This window comes from Tetrao urogallus (genome assembly GCF_951394365.1).
Source record: "Tetrao urogallus genome assembly, chromosome: 14".
Classification (NCBI taxonomy): Eukaryota; Metazoa; Chordata; class Aves; order Galliformes; family Phasianidae; genus Tetrao; species Tetrao urogallus.
The window spans coordinates 4,060,983-4,075,903 of NC_136827.1; the positions used below are offsets into that span (position 1 = coordinate 4,060,983).

The 14,921-nt window shown below is 38.8% G+C and overlaps 1 protein-coding gene across 1 annotated transcript in view; it reads left to right on the forward strand.

The window, feature by feature from the left end:
- The window catches only part of SLIT3 (slit guidance ligand 3), a gene marked incomplete at both ends in the record, with an annotated part of 466,941 nt that overhangs the window by 292,847 nt on the left and 159,173 nt on the right, over window positions 1-14,921 (forward strand). Inside the window, one exon of the mRNA XM_079542234.1 lies at window positions 2,721-2,884. Within this exon, the coding sequence (XP_079398360.1) occupies window positions 2,721-2,884 (164 nt within the window). The remainder of the gene's footprint in view (window positions 1-2,720; window positions 2,885-14,921) is intronic.

The window sequence follows — 14,921 nt, forward strand, 5'->3', positions numbered from 1 at the left end:
TTAACAAAGCTAATGTGGATCTGAGCAGGCATAAAACTGATCAGTTTTGGTTCACACAATGAAAAATATTCATATGAAGATTTTTGGGGGAGGGGAAGTGAGAACTGTAGTATTTCCTCACTTTCCTGGGCCTTATTTCGCTTAGTAACTTGTTTCTCCCACATTAATACACAGCCTCAAGGAACAGTTTCCATGAAATGAAATACCTATCTGAAGCACAGCGGCTGAACAACATCCACTGTTTAATCTTTTGGTTGTGGATGCAAATTCAGGTCAATTGGTCATTACAGCTCTACGCTTTCCTTAAATGAAATCCACTTTTCTGCCTTCTCAGAAAGCTTCACATTTAGACATACTTTTAGAAGATCTTATAGGGAACCCTATTCTGAGTGTCCCTCGAGCAGGGACAAGCCCTCTCTAGCTAAGGCCCAGCATGGTGCAGATGGTGTTTTCCCTCTGTATCTCTTTTTACGTGTTATGGGATCCATTAAAGGATGTTTGGGGCTGCCTGTGCCACAGCTGCTTTTGCTGTGGTGGTTTTGTGGACAAACAGCTTTTTTGTCATAGCACTCAAAACAATCTGCTCATTTAAGAGCAGAGCAGAAAAAATAGAGCGTATGCAACTTGAACGTGAACTCCTAGGAGAAAAAGAAATAATAATAATAATAAAAAACTAGTAAGGTTTGAAGCACTTGAAGAATTCTTCAAGAGAATCAACTCTCCTGTGCAGCCTTTTTCATTGTCTTGTCTTTCCTTCTGCTAAGTTTCATTGATCTTTTAACCTTGATTGGAAGTGACAGGAATTAGTTTTTATTGATCTGCTTTCCTTTGCTTGAAACAGCTTTATTTATATTAAAGCATGTCCCTCATACTTATTTGCTTAATGGTAAATATCCCGTTATCTCTGCACTTTGACTGCTGAGGTAGGGAATTGTGTAATTTATTTATTTTTTCTTTATTTTTAATAAACTGAAATTGTCCTGAATCGCTTCATTGCTTTTCATGCTTGCAGAGAATCAGTGTATCAAACTACTTGTGGCTATTAATACTTAATTAATTAATTATTGATATTTTAACTATTAATTATCAAAAAACATATTCCCTCTGCTGATGCCCTCCCAGAGGAGCTGCTGAGGGGGTGACAGTTCACACCACTAACATTGGGAACCCAAAAACTAATCATACACATTTAATGAGAGGAAAAATAGAACAAACCTTACCAGCTCACTGATTTGGGAAGATGCCCCTTTTGTGAAAAGCAAATGTAATATTCCCTCCTGCCTGTCATATCCAGGATGCAGGGAATGGGCCAGACTCCACCTCCTGAAGGAGGGTCATTCACACCATCACAGCTGACTGCCCTGGCCATGGGAAGGGACAACACTCTGAGCGTGTAAATGCATTGCTTTCTTTAGCAGTTAGAGCAGCATTGCTGTATGTAGGATAATTTCTGACTAGATGTTATTTGCTTCCCTTTCTTTGTAAATGTATTTGTTTGCTTTCGAAGATACAAAGTGTTCCAGACAGATTAATAACAATACCTTTTATTAGAAATCTAACTTACTGCAGTGTTGTTAAATAGCTTCACGATCTCTAAAAAAACCCAATGTTTTGTAGCCATCCTTCTAAAACAGCTACACTTCACAGCTCTCCCAGGAGGTGCTTTCCATCTCCACAGAGCAAACTCAGTTCCAGGTCTGCACCCTCCAGTTGTGGGTGCCCACCCCAGCATACAGACTGGGACCCACATCAGAGCTGGCAGCAGGAAGGGCTCACAGACAGACAGACACCTTCTCTGCTGGATAGACAAGGCTAAATCCAGCAACACCAATTGGGGTTGTCTTTTTTGTGTGTAATGCCTGTGGTATCAGTGAATAATGCTTTGTCTAACCATTTCTGACAGATTATCGTTTCAGCTTTGCTATAATACTGCAAATATACGAGTCATTACAAAGGATGAAATAATTAACATCTTGGGCCTTTGTTTTGATCTGAACTTTGGTAGCAATTAAGATATTTACAAATTCACTCTCTGAATGCATCATAATGTGGCAGACTTATTTTTTCCCAGTGTGGTCATGCTTCTGGAAGTGTGCAGTGCCAGGCATGAGGTGTGCGGAAGGGAGCATGGCCGAGGGCCCTTCTTCATCATGAGCCCTGTCTGGAATCTAAATACTTGTCTTAAATTGCCAGAGTAAAAGTTCACCATTGGTGAAGTCATGCAGGCAACACGGGAACAGGAAAGGGATCAATAGCCTCTGCAGATCTTTGATTTGGTTTTGTTTAATTACTATTTCTCATTTATTTAAAAAGGAGAGAGGAGGGAAGAATTACCTATCATCAGTTTTTTCAGCCTGGTCCTCTCGTTTGTAAAAGGCATTCTTTAAATTCACTCAGTTCCATGTCATTCATGCAGTTACTTCTGAAATGAAGTCATAGGCAAAATGATTACTTGGAGGCCTCTAAAGTTCAGTATCTTCTTTTTTCCAGAGTGGTTGTGATTACACAGCTATGAAAAACAGTTGAATTTTTATGTAGATGTTTCTGTGTGTGTTATGGCAGAGTAGACAGCTGAGACCTGGCTGAGCTGGAGCCAGTAACCTTCACTGATGCCTGTTACACTGCGGAGAAGAGGCAGGCAGCCTCGTACTTGTTTGCTGTGCTTTGTGCCTTCTGTTATAACACCGCTGGTAACTCTGGGGCGCTTCCCTGTGTTGTAGGCGGCTGCATTCCAACTTCCTGCACTGCGACTGCCACCTGGCCTGGCTGTCCGACTGGCTGCGGCAGCGACGCACCATCGGGCAGTTCACCTTCTGCCTGGCGCCGGTCAGCCTGCGGGGCTTCCTTGTGGCCGAGGTGCAGAAAAAGGACTTCGTCTGCTCTGGTAATGATACCACTTTGTTTCTCTATCAGCAGACAGCTTTGTATTGATACTAGCATAAAAAGAGGGAATGGAAAATGATTGCGTTGTATCTGAATGCCGCTCTGTAGCGCTGCTGTTTTTATCATAGCTAAACTGTGTAATAATAGATCAAGTTGTTGTTTTTCTCAGCTTTATGTGAATTATTGGATTTCAGTTAATAATTCAGTTCTCAAATTATTATTTTTTTCCTTCAGTATTGGCAATGATATCAACCAAAGTTATCAGCTAAGTGGAGATAATTTGGCGTTTCTCAGGGGAAGAGCTGTACAGCTGACTGGAATATAAAGGAAAGGAAATAGAAAATGCTAATCTGAATCTGTTGATAAATGATTGGATTATGGAATGGTAGGGGCAGATTTTATCTCAGGGACTGAAGGAGGATTCTTCAGGAGCCAAAGCATTTCACTGTCTACAAGTTTCCTTGTATATAAATGAAGCTGATGGCCAATTTGCAAATTATGTGTCTATATATTAGGCCCATTCATCAAGCCTCCAAATCTGCACTTGGCTTTTGTGATAGAAATGCGTCTTACACAAGAAAAAAAAAATGTAGAAAAATTGGAAAAAGAGACCTTTAGATTCGACTGAAAAGTTCTGGCAGAGGAAAGACTTAAGAGCATGTATGCTGTGAAAAAGAAGGGAAGATTCAGACACAATTTTGGAGATAATTTGGCAGACAAAATGGTAAAATTTGCAGGTCTACAGCCTGGTGTGTTAGACTGCGGTGTTACAAGATGCACAGAAGCATACACCACTTGTATGTTATCCAGACCTACTGGTGGTGACAGCATTTAGGCTAGCCAGACACACTGTGGGCCTAAGAGGTAAGCCAAACACACGAGAGCAGTATAAAACAGGGAAGGAAGAGGTACAGTTATGGTCACTTCTTTCATTAGAAATTTCAGTTGGGAATACTGAGCTGATCAGACAGGAACCAAGCATGGAGGTCAGCACTCACAGCTGTGTTAGTGCCAAGCCTGTATGTGTCTGAAGAGGATAGGTCCCACCTAATGCGTATTTTAAATTAAAGGCCTGTAAATCAGCCAAATAAAATAAATTAAAAGAACATAGCATACAGTAAGCTTTAGCATAATAAGCCACAGGGCCCCTGAACTCATCTTAGATGTTTGAGTTGAAGAAGACGGTTTGATTGTAGGGAAGTTGCATTGTACTTAAATGTACCATACCTGATGTTACAGTAAAACACCTACCAATACATTTTGGTACCTGCCTTGACTTGCCTACTGGTTAGATATGTTTGTAAACATGAAAGTCTTTTCAAAGAGAGTAAATACAAGAACTGCGTAACGGGTGTCTCAAGGATTTGTTCTGCTGTTTTGTACTTGTTTTTGCTTATTTGTCAGTCGCCACCTGTGAGTCCACTCCCTAAAGCATCTCTTGATGCGTGCCTTGACTCTTTTGTGTGTAAGTTCATTTACATGCAACAATGAGAAAAATGGTTCTACTTTGAGAAGAGATGTTTGATCCCAAGCTTGACAATATCATAGCTGGTAAATTGATGTCCAGCCCTGGAGGTTGCAGGAAATATTGTGGGCACATGGAAAATGAAGTTGTGCACCAATAATTTTTGTGGCATGATTTTTAGGAGGGCTGAGCTTCTTATGTGCAGTTCAGGAGATCTGAAAATGCCCACAATATCTGAAAAACAAACAAGCAAAATACATCAAAAGCTTAGCAAAAAGAAAAACCTAGAGATCTGACAATCTTGGCAGAGAAAGGATAAAAATAAGGGGATAATTGATTGAGCTATTAGCAGAATCTCATTTTACCAAAGATGTAACTAGAGCATGTCTGTCTTACAAAACGAAGTTTCAGATGGAGGGTGAGTTCAGTTATTTGGATTTATGATTTAGTGATCTGAAAGAAAATTGGTTTAAATCAGGAGAGGAGATAATAATTGCTGAACGTGAAATCTAACATGGACAGAACTCATCAAAATGGAGTTTTCTGTGCAGCCTTTTACTTCCAAAAGAAAAAAAGATGATTTAACAGCTGCATGTTGGACCAAGAATGTAAGAGAGAACTCTCAAAATTGTCCTGCTTTTTATTAAAGCATAAATTAATAAAAATTAAAGAAACTTCCAGTGAGTCTGTTCATACACTGTATGCCTTAGCCTTCATCTGGGAAATCACACATCCTGGTAAAGCAGTACATTTGAAGAGCTTGTTTTAGTGCAAGATTTAGCAGAGAACTCAGTATCTGCTGCTTTCACAAAAAAACCTACATGTTTAAAGAGATTATAAATCTTCTCTGCTCCTTATTACAGGTCTTACTGCTGATTTTACAGCTTCATTTATTCCTGTTTGACTATGAAGTCACACTAGAACAGGAGGTGAATGGTGGACTGAACTTGTCCCTCTGCAAAGGAACTTTATACAGTTTAAGATTATATGAATCACTGTAACTACCCTCTAGCTGGCAATGAAAGCTTCTTTGCATCATACTTACAAAGTGCTGAAATACAGTGTACTGAACTACTTTGTTTTAATACATGCTCAGAATTTCAAGTACTTGTATTTTAATGGCAGTGGGAATACATTACAGAAGAAGAAAAATCTCAACTTTTCCTCCACTATAAAATGGGCTTTATCAGAGTACTCCCGTTCAGAGCCTGTACTGCTGCATATTTCAGAGTAGAAAGAGGAGAATAAGATAATGTAGGAAAGGTAGAAAAGTAACCCTGTTCAACAACTCCTGGCTGTTTGTTGAATCCTGTGCAAAAATACTTTTTTCTTAAATCCTTTTATGACACACACTGCTTCTGAAACAAATATTGAATGCTTCAAAGCAAGGAATAATGTAAAGTGGAAAAGAAGAGGTGAAACACTGACAGAGATGTATTATACCCAGAACCCAAATTTCTTGTTTCCTTCTGGATACACTGCTGTCTGTCCTGTACAGTCAGGTTTATTAGCATTGCGTTCAAGGTCTGTCAACATAACACTGCTGAAATCAGAGATATTTGCCGATATGTGAAAACTGTGTAAACTGCAGCTAATTTTTTTCAAAAAATACTGGTCGGCTTGAGAATGTAAATTATAAAAATATTAATTCAAATGGCACTTGCAGGCAAGTGGTGACTAGTAGAAAAGCTATTCCAGATCTCACTTGTTCGTGCCCATGAGCATTTGACTGAGAACTGTAGGTTAATGTGTAGGATTAAATAATGTGCAGTTGCCTGGAGAAAGGTTTGCAAATATGTCTAATTGGATTTGTGTTTCTGAGGAAGCAGGGGAAGGGTCATTAACAGAACTGAGCAGGATTGGGGCTGGCTGGCCTCTCAGCACTGGGGAGAGCACCGCGTACTTCTGGCAGTCCCGTCGCCCACCAGAGTCCTCTGGCTGGCTCTTCAGCAAGCTGTCTCCTCTTCGTACTGGAACCTCTCCTCCAGAGCCACCCTGACAGAGCAGCCTGCCTGCATCTGGGCCTTAAATGCAAAATTAAGAAATAAGGTGCTGCCGATGGTGTGACTTCATGAACCCTCTACTTCAGTTTGCAAAGCTTTACACATGTGCTAATGTGAGTGAGAAAACACTACATGACCTGACATAACTTTTTGTTATGTTTCCAAAGAAATCTTCAAGCATGCTCTTGCCCCATGCAGCCGCTTTGATTCAAAGAACTCTGAGAAGTGTGTGGTTCTGCAGCTCCTAAAAAAAAAGCCAAAATGTTGTGGAAGGGGCTAACCTGGCACCAGAGTGAGAGTGTCTAGCTGATGAGCTGCAAATAGGAGATGATGCATCTCCACTCTCTCTCTTCACTACAACTTTGCAATTCACTTCCATGTTGCTGTGACAAGAGAGAGGGGAGCAAGGATTTGATGACAGTTGAAATACTACCTGCACTGTGATGCCTGGGAACTTTTTATATTCCCTTAACTCTCAGAGAAGCATCTGTGTGTGTGCTGCCATATCCTCAGTAAAACTCAGAGCCTTCCAGTCTTTGCTTGGATCAAACCATGTTTCCTTGCCATGTTTCATGGCCTCTTTCTTTGCTCTTTCTCTCTGTCTATTTGTCCTTCTCTGCTCCCTCTCTCCCAAGCTCCCTTAGGATAATGTTTTTATTTGATTTTGCTCTCTCGTGAGCTGTATTATCGCTCCTTGATTTTTCTTCTACCTGCTCTACTTGACGCTGAAATTAATCTACATCTTGATCAGTTATGTCAGGTCATGTAGTGTTTTCTCACTCACATTAGCACATCTGTAAAGCTTTGCAAACTGAAGTAGAGGGTTCATGAAGTCACACCATCAGTAGCACCTTATTTCTTAATTTTGCATTAAATCAGTGAAAGTTCACTAAGAGTTGCATCAGACTGAAGCTGAGGCAAGGAAGTAATGAAGAACCAAATGTACAGTGATTTTTGGCTAAATAAACTGATACTGAATTTAAGAAAATACTGGATAGATCCAAATCTTGGTTGAAGATCTAGTTTCTATATTATACTCTGAAACTGCAGCTGAGATACAAAATAATGAAAATATGCTAGCTTCCTGTTGCTTCATGCAGACGGGAAGCTGGAAGGAGGAAGCAGATTTATTTGTTTAGGTGAGGTCAAATGGTCTTAAAATATAGCTGTTACTGTCTGGCCCAGAACACAAAACTCGATGGTCTGTCTTTCTCCATCTTACTCTTAATAACTTCATAGCATATTGTTGAGGGGAAAACCAACAATGAGTAACTAATAAAATATCACTCCTCAAGCTTAGTGTCTTAATGAGAACATTCAGAAGATGCCAAAGGAAAAGTGTGTGGAGAGGGGAACTCCTCCCCATCTGTTCCTATTCGAAAAAGCTGCACAATGGTATATCTGCATAATTAGCAGTGGGTCTGTTTCTTTCAGCATGGGATGTAGAGGTACTGCCAGCATGGAAGACTGGTGCTTCCTGGAAACTAAAAAGCAGGGAGGAATGTTTCCTAGTGATTCAAGCTGTGCCAGCGCAGGGCAGCAGTTACTGCTCCTGAGGGAACAGGGTGATTTCTCCCCATGCAGCATAACCCAGATCTTGCAGAGTAGGGTTGCTAATGGCCCTTAGGCTTAGTGGTCACAAGAAGCTGAACAAGGTAGGAAGAGGAGGCCTTTTTCTGCGTGTGTGTCAATTCTCATCTTTTGCCTTGTGGACATCCTCATTGTACAGCTGTTTTATTGCTTTTAGATGTGATCTGAAGCATTTTGTTTGGTTTTCACCTCTTTCCCAAAGAGTGAGTTGTATTAGATAAATATAATCTTTTTTTTCTCACTGTTGTTTTAGGTTTTTTATGACCAACAGAAATACAGTAACTGCTCTTTACAATGGGGTCTCTGCAGAACTTTCAGTACTGTATGACTTCTAAAGCCTTTTGGGAAAAAAAAAAGCAACGAAGCAAAAGCTTTGAATATTCTTAGAAACTTTTTGTGGAACTCTGATTGAATTTTTATCTCCTGTTATAATTTGGCAGCACAAACTAACATTAGATCTAGTCTAAAGAAACATTTCAATACCGTGCATTCATTAGCTGCTCTAGAAGTGAGAACCTGCAGGAGGTTTGCAGAGATACTCATCACTGTTTACCTGAGTTTGTTGTCTGATTATTCCGAGTTCCCCATTACCAACTTAAATTTACTGTAGCATTAGCATTTACATGAGTTTATAGAATCTACTTGCATTGCTTCACGAGCAAGATGCCACATATGGTGTTATTTATGCAAATCTGAGGGTAAAATTCATATTTATTCGGGCACTTAATATATCTTTGAAGACCAAAGCTTAAAATTGGCTTTAAATTACAATGAATGTAGTTTTACAGTCACACAATTATGTCTGTACCTTTTTAGTGTGACTACCTCTGTTCTGGAATTCTCTTTCCCCAGAGCAGTATGTGTAGTTCTTAAATGCTTGTTTAAAACTGGCAGATTCAGGTATAGTTATTCATCCATTTGGCTTTTGAGCTGTTGCTCTAACAATAATAATGTGATTAGGTTTCATGTTTATGTCGAGAAATACTGGCTTGCTTTATTAGTAGTGCAGTAATGCTGTTTTGGTATTCAGTGGGAGTGCACCATGATGCTCAGTGCTGAGTTGGGTGGATACCATGAGCTGTGGCACAGGTCACAGCAGCAGAAAGGTGCTGGGGAGCCCTACAGAAACCTATCTGTACAAACCCAGAGAACCAAATACATGCTAGCAGCTTTCCTCAGGGCGTGATAGTCAGAAAGGCAAGTTCTGGCTGCTGTTAGCAAAGTAGGTCTGTGTTGCCAGGATGGAGAAAGATATTCAAAGAACAGAACAGCTTTGTCACAGTTTCGCAATGACTTCAATTGTCTCACAGATTCTGTCGCAGTTTTATTAATCCTTCAGAAGAACAAATTACCCATTAGACTTTGGTTGTCTTCTTTGGTATACTGTATTTCATTTCATTTAGAAATACTGCATGCAATTTGGGGGTTATCATCGTTAATGAAATAATTGCAAATAGTGTTTTTAGGGTACGACACTGTGATGTGAGGTCTATTTTCAGAGGTCTCACTTTATCAGGGCATCTCAAAACGTTCAAAATAGGACTTCTGTAGAATAAAATAGGCTTTGCTTATTGCACCACGCCTTCCTTTCACTTCCTTTAGATATTTTCTTCTTTATTATTCAATATTTATTTGTAAACCAATTAGTACTGAGTGTGCCTACAGAAGCGTTACATTCTCTTGCCATGAATTTTTAACAGATAAATTTACTGTTTGGGAATATTCAACAAAACAGTGAACTTGAATCAGATAATGAATATTCATAACAAGCAATTTTTTGCAGACAGTGAAGTTGGTGGTATTAACATTGTCAGTTGAGGCCTAAGTCACTAATCATAAATTCTTAATGCTGTGCTCAGTGAAAATCTGTTGAACCAAGGATGAAAATATTTTCATAAACCATTTACTGTGCATTCCTATAGAATAAACATACAGTTTTTTCCTCCATTATGAGGTATTTGCCATTGTTAAAGAAGGAGAAAATTGGAGGTAGTTGTGATTGTCTTTCTCATATCTCTCTGCAGGACTGTGCATGTTCAGTTGTATTTGAATGCTGGGTTATAAGCACCATTCAAAGCAATACATCTGTTTTAGGTATCTTTTTGAGGTTTCATTAGTGAAGCCCATTGAAAGCTCATGTAGTAGTGATTGATTTCAGATGTCCCAGTATTGTAATAAGCTATTTAATTACACCACAAAAGGTCATAACATACCCACAGATCTGCAATACTTGTACTGTTTTGTTTATTGATCAATAGTTTGTCTGCCACACTTAAAAGGATTTAAAGTCACCACAGACTTCTAACCATTAAATCCTGTCAGATTTTCTTGAAATCCATCAATACTTTTTTACTAATAACTAGAATTTTTCTGATAGAAGAGAGCTGCTGCTCTCTTCTAGGGAGAAGGCATTGGATAGGTGAGGAGGTAATAAAGCATACTACTTAGCGTGCCATAAATGGGTGTCAGTGCAAATGAGATTTAGTTTATTTAGTCATTGCAAAATTTATTTTAAATCCTAGTGACATTTAAACTCCTCATTTCTACTCCATAATCATTCTGTGCTAATTGTAATATCAGTCTGTTTGCTGCTCTTAAAAGGCTAGAGGCCAATGAGACACTTATTTGAAAAGAGCACTTAATTCCTCCATAAACTGCAGAGTTCTGAGCCTCTCCCCATCTCTGCTCTCTCTCTAACCTGAAGTATGAAACTGTAACGTAAAGCATTGCAGGCTGATGAAATGCCAAATATCAACTACCCTACTCATGAAGACTGCCATCCATTATATCAAGCACAAAAAGCATAGTAATTTTTGTTGATGGGGTTCCTATTCTAGCTTCCATATTCTGATTGGGTAACTTTTATATAACAACATGTATAATTGTGTTGATGATTTTTAAGAATTAGAGAAAAACATAGCTAAGATGCTGAATTAGTGCTTGTGTGAAACTGAGAAACAAAAATCTGAAATGATAAGGTGACAGCGAGACCTTTGGGAAGGAGATGGCATAAATGCAGCTGATTTGTCCATTGCTGTTTCCACCACAGCTGTGAAGAACACAAACAGGAATCCTGAAATACTTATGATTTTCCCAGGTCTTTTCTTTCCAGGAAGTATTGGCAGCAAAAAGAAAATGCATTTTTAGATTTCAGATATTCTTCTTATTACATTGGGGTCCTCAATACGTCATTATTCTCATTCTCTAGTAGCTATGGAATTCAAATCCAAATTTTAATTTTCTGAACTTCAAACTCCATAGCCTACATAGACTTGTTTTTCACCATCTCTCTACGCGTATGCAAACATTAAACTAATTAAACTCTCTTAGATTTTTTGGTGCTTTAATTCCATAGATCTACTGTGTAGCTAAGACAAGATCCTAATTTAATGGAATCAGCTAAATAAAATACTAAATACTGTTTACAACATTATTAAAGAGACCTTTTCTTTATCAGCTTAATGATTTAGTAAAAGCTGATGTAATAGGTGCTAGATCCCTGCTCAGTGTGCATCCATAATACGTATTTTGCCCTTTGCAAAAGGAAAACATTAATAAAACCATTGGATGCCACGAATTGACAGTTTGTTCATAAAGACTTTTTATTCTGCTAAAATGTTCAGAAGTCTACAATGTAGATGTATTTTTGCTTGTGAAAGAGGAATTTCACTGACAGTACAGGGTTGCATTCAGTATGGATCAAAGTATTTTTACATTGAGCATAAAATGTCAGTGAGCAGTGACAAGAGCACTGGATATTTTAGGGCTCTCCAAGAATTCAGGTTTATAATAAGAAATTAAGTTTATAAAAACAGTCATTTTTCCATGCTTTTTAAAGTAAAGTTTAAATAGATAAATAAATGAATAAAAGGAATCACTCATTATATGTGGGAAATAGAGCCACATAAACACAGCCTTTCTTCACTTTTTGCTTCACTTTTTTCAGCAGAAGTTAGATCCTGTAACATTATACATCTCCAGTGCTATTTTACCATCCAATTCCAGCTCCACATGCACTAGGAATAAACTTGTTATATGGCTTTCTGTCTTTCTTTTGGCTCGGTGTATCTCTATGGCCAACTAATTGGTGGCTTTGCTTTTGGTTTGGTTTGGTTTTACACAGTAGCCCAAGATCAGAATTTTGTTCACAACGCAGTTCCTCTTTCCTAGTGGAGAAGCAGAAGTAAATGCTCTTACTCCAAATGCAGGATAAATTAAAGGACTCCCAATGGCTTCAGTCAGCGATGTGTCAGGTCCTTCTTTGGAGAGGATGTGGAAGGTGCAGCAGCCAGCACAAATAGCTTAGCTTATCACCTTTCCATTCAAACATTGTCTGGAAAGTTCTGAGATACTGTAATGGGACGTTCATTAGCGCCTTGTCACTGATGCTACTTGTTTTCTGTGTAAGGAAGATTGGTTTTTCTGTTGTTTTGTCATGCTTTTCAGAGCATCTAATATAATCTCCTTTCAAAGTGTTCCATTAGTACACAGCGCTCGGCAGTACCGTGGTGCACAAAATGTGGAGGTGATGAGCTGAGCTCCACTGAGTCTTGTACTAGATACTGATTTAAATACAGCAGAGTTGGGAACAGTCTCTTAAAACTCCAACTGGCAGTAATTCAGGGTTTTCTTGACATTGTGCCCTGATGAAAAGGGAGTTTATTAAAGCTTCTGTAACCCGCAGCAGTATGTTGTAGTGGTATAACTGCAAAATGCCTTTTCCTCTTTACTAATCTCTTCAGCAAGCATAGCCATTGTGTGTGATAGAAGTTGTGTAGAAGACTTGACCTTGCTGCCAATTTTCCTTTTGCCTTCTGGAGAGCGAGGGTTGTTCTGAAGTGTTCCTTCCTACTCTGAGCATTTCTCCCAGTCTGGAAAGGCTTGATGTGTTTTGTTTGCACTTTTCATTGTTCCTTTTGTTTCGGACATCACACCGCAGTGCAGACAGACAAAGAAAACAAGTAAAAATTGTGTGGTGAGGTTGTAAAAGCAGACCTCCTGTTCCTATGTGGGGATAGCAGAGGCTGGTGTGCATTCTGAAATGCTATAATCCACTTCTGGAAGCATTCACAGTTAAAATCTTACAGAAACCTTGGACATGGTGAAAGGCAGAGCTGGCAGTGCTTTTGGTGATATGCAGCAGAGCTCCATTAATTTTTGAAGGAATTCTATTAATTCACAATGATGATATGTCTGCCCTGCATTTTTATGGCCAGAAGACAGGCCCAGTAGAGCTGCTTGTCTTGTCTGCTCTACATGTATGTTTTTAACTAGTGAAGCTTAGGGATTTTTTTTTATTCAAGTAGCTAGAACTTAAGCACTGTAGTACACACATGCTCACATATTTGGACTGTGTTAAGACAGTGTCTATTAAGATTTTGGAACTGAAACTTGTCAGTGTTCAGGTTGTCTGATAAAAAATATGAAGTTGATTCCTTGAGCATATGCACTAGAATTTAGATTTTAATTACACTACTGAATTATTTTTATACTCTGTTTTTGCCTAACTGGTTCTGTAGGGTGAAGCTGTTCTAGAATTCTAACCATCTGTGTGTTGAGATAAAGGCTGTTGCTTGTAAACTGCTTATCTGTAGCTGTCAGAAAAGTTGGAAAGTGGATTGTGAGTGCAGCAGGGTATTTTAGCAAAGAGGAAGGCATCATCTCATGATGAAAGCTCCACACTCTCATGGAGGATGAATGTGACTCCTGCCCATACCACAGATGTCGTCTGACATTCATTTTTTTTAAGATGGTCACTACCATTGAAAATCCAATTTTTAGACTCCTGAACTGGAGTTCTGAGGGCTGGTTTGCCAAACAAGAGTCACTCACAGCTCTGATTAGCATCAGAAAAAAGGTGTATTTAAAACATATAGTGCTTTGAAACTTAACTTTTTTTTTTGCTGTCCTGACTGTAAGTCCACTGATGATACATTAAAAAGAAATTTCAAACACAGTACCACAATTCTGCAACATTTCTTACAAAATTGAAATCACAGAATGCCTTAGCTGGAAAGGACCCTAAAGCTCATCTAGTTCCAACCCATTGCTGTGGGCAGGGTTGCTACCCCGTAGACCGGGCTGCCTGGGGCTTCTTGCTCTTCCAGGAACACACGTTGGGACCAGCTTTGCTTCTGGTATTGTCACAAGCAGCATTTCAGAAAACGGTAGATAGTCTGCCAGCAACATCTGAGCCAGCAGTGTTATAAGATCTTGTTCTTCCCCAGGTGCAAAAAGCCTTCTAGCTGCCACTCTTCAAAAGCAGTTCTTACATATTATGTTTTCCAAATATCTTGGCTACTTATCAGATGTTTATGTCTTATTCAGATTTTGACAAATATATGCATATGTACATTTGCTTTACAATGAGTTGACTTTGCTGTGCACAATTAAGGGGTAAACCAGAGGGTATTTAGGCATAAATCAACAGTTTGTAAGAATGTTGCAATGTGTATGCGTACATAAAATATTTCAATTGACATAATAATATACCCTGCAGTTACATTTTATGAAAGTGTCCGTCATGTGCCTTTTCCAAGACAAACCCCAGGCACTGCGTGGAGCTTGCCATGTTTTCACATTATTTGTGATACCACGGTTAGGGTGATTATAATCTACATAATCTAGGAAAGTACCAGTTTTTCTGATTTCTCATAGCATTTTGTCACATCTTATCACCACAAGCATTTGTATTCAGTCCTCTCTGTCTGGTCACAGCTGAAAAAGATACTTGAGGTTTCTTTTGTTATATGCAGCTTGGAAGTGTAACTTACCATAATTACATCAGTAACTGTTTCATCTTGATAAAATTAATTACTGTGGCAAAAGCTTCTTCTTTGTGTGTGTGTATGTTAAAATTTAAAAAATTTTAGATGTAACAATCATAAACACAAAAAAATTGGTATTATTGCTACAGTTTTAAAAATGTTATTGACAATTAAACTTGAATCTAATGAACTGATCAGAATGTATATAGAACA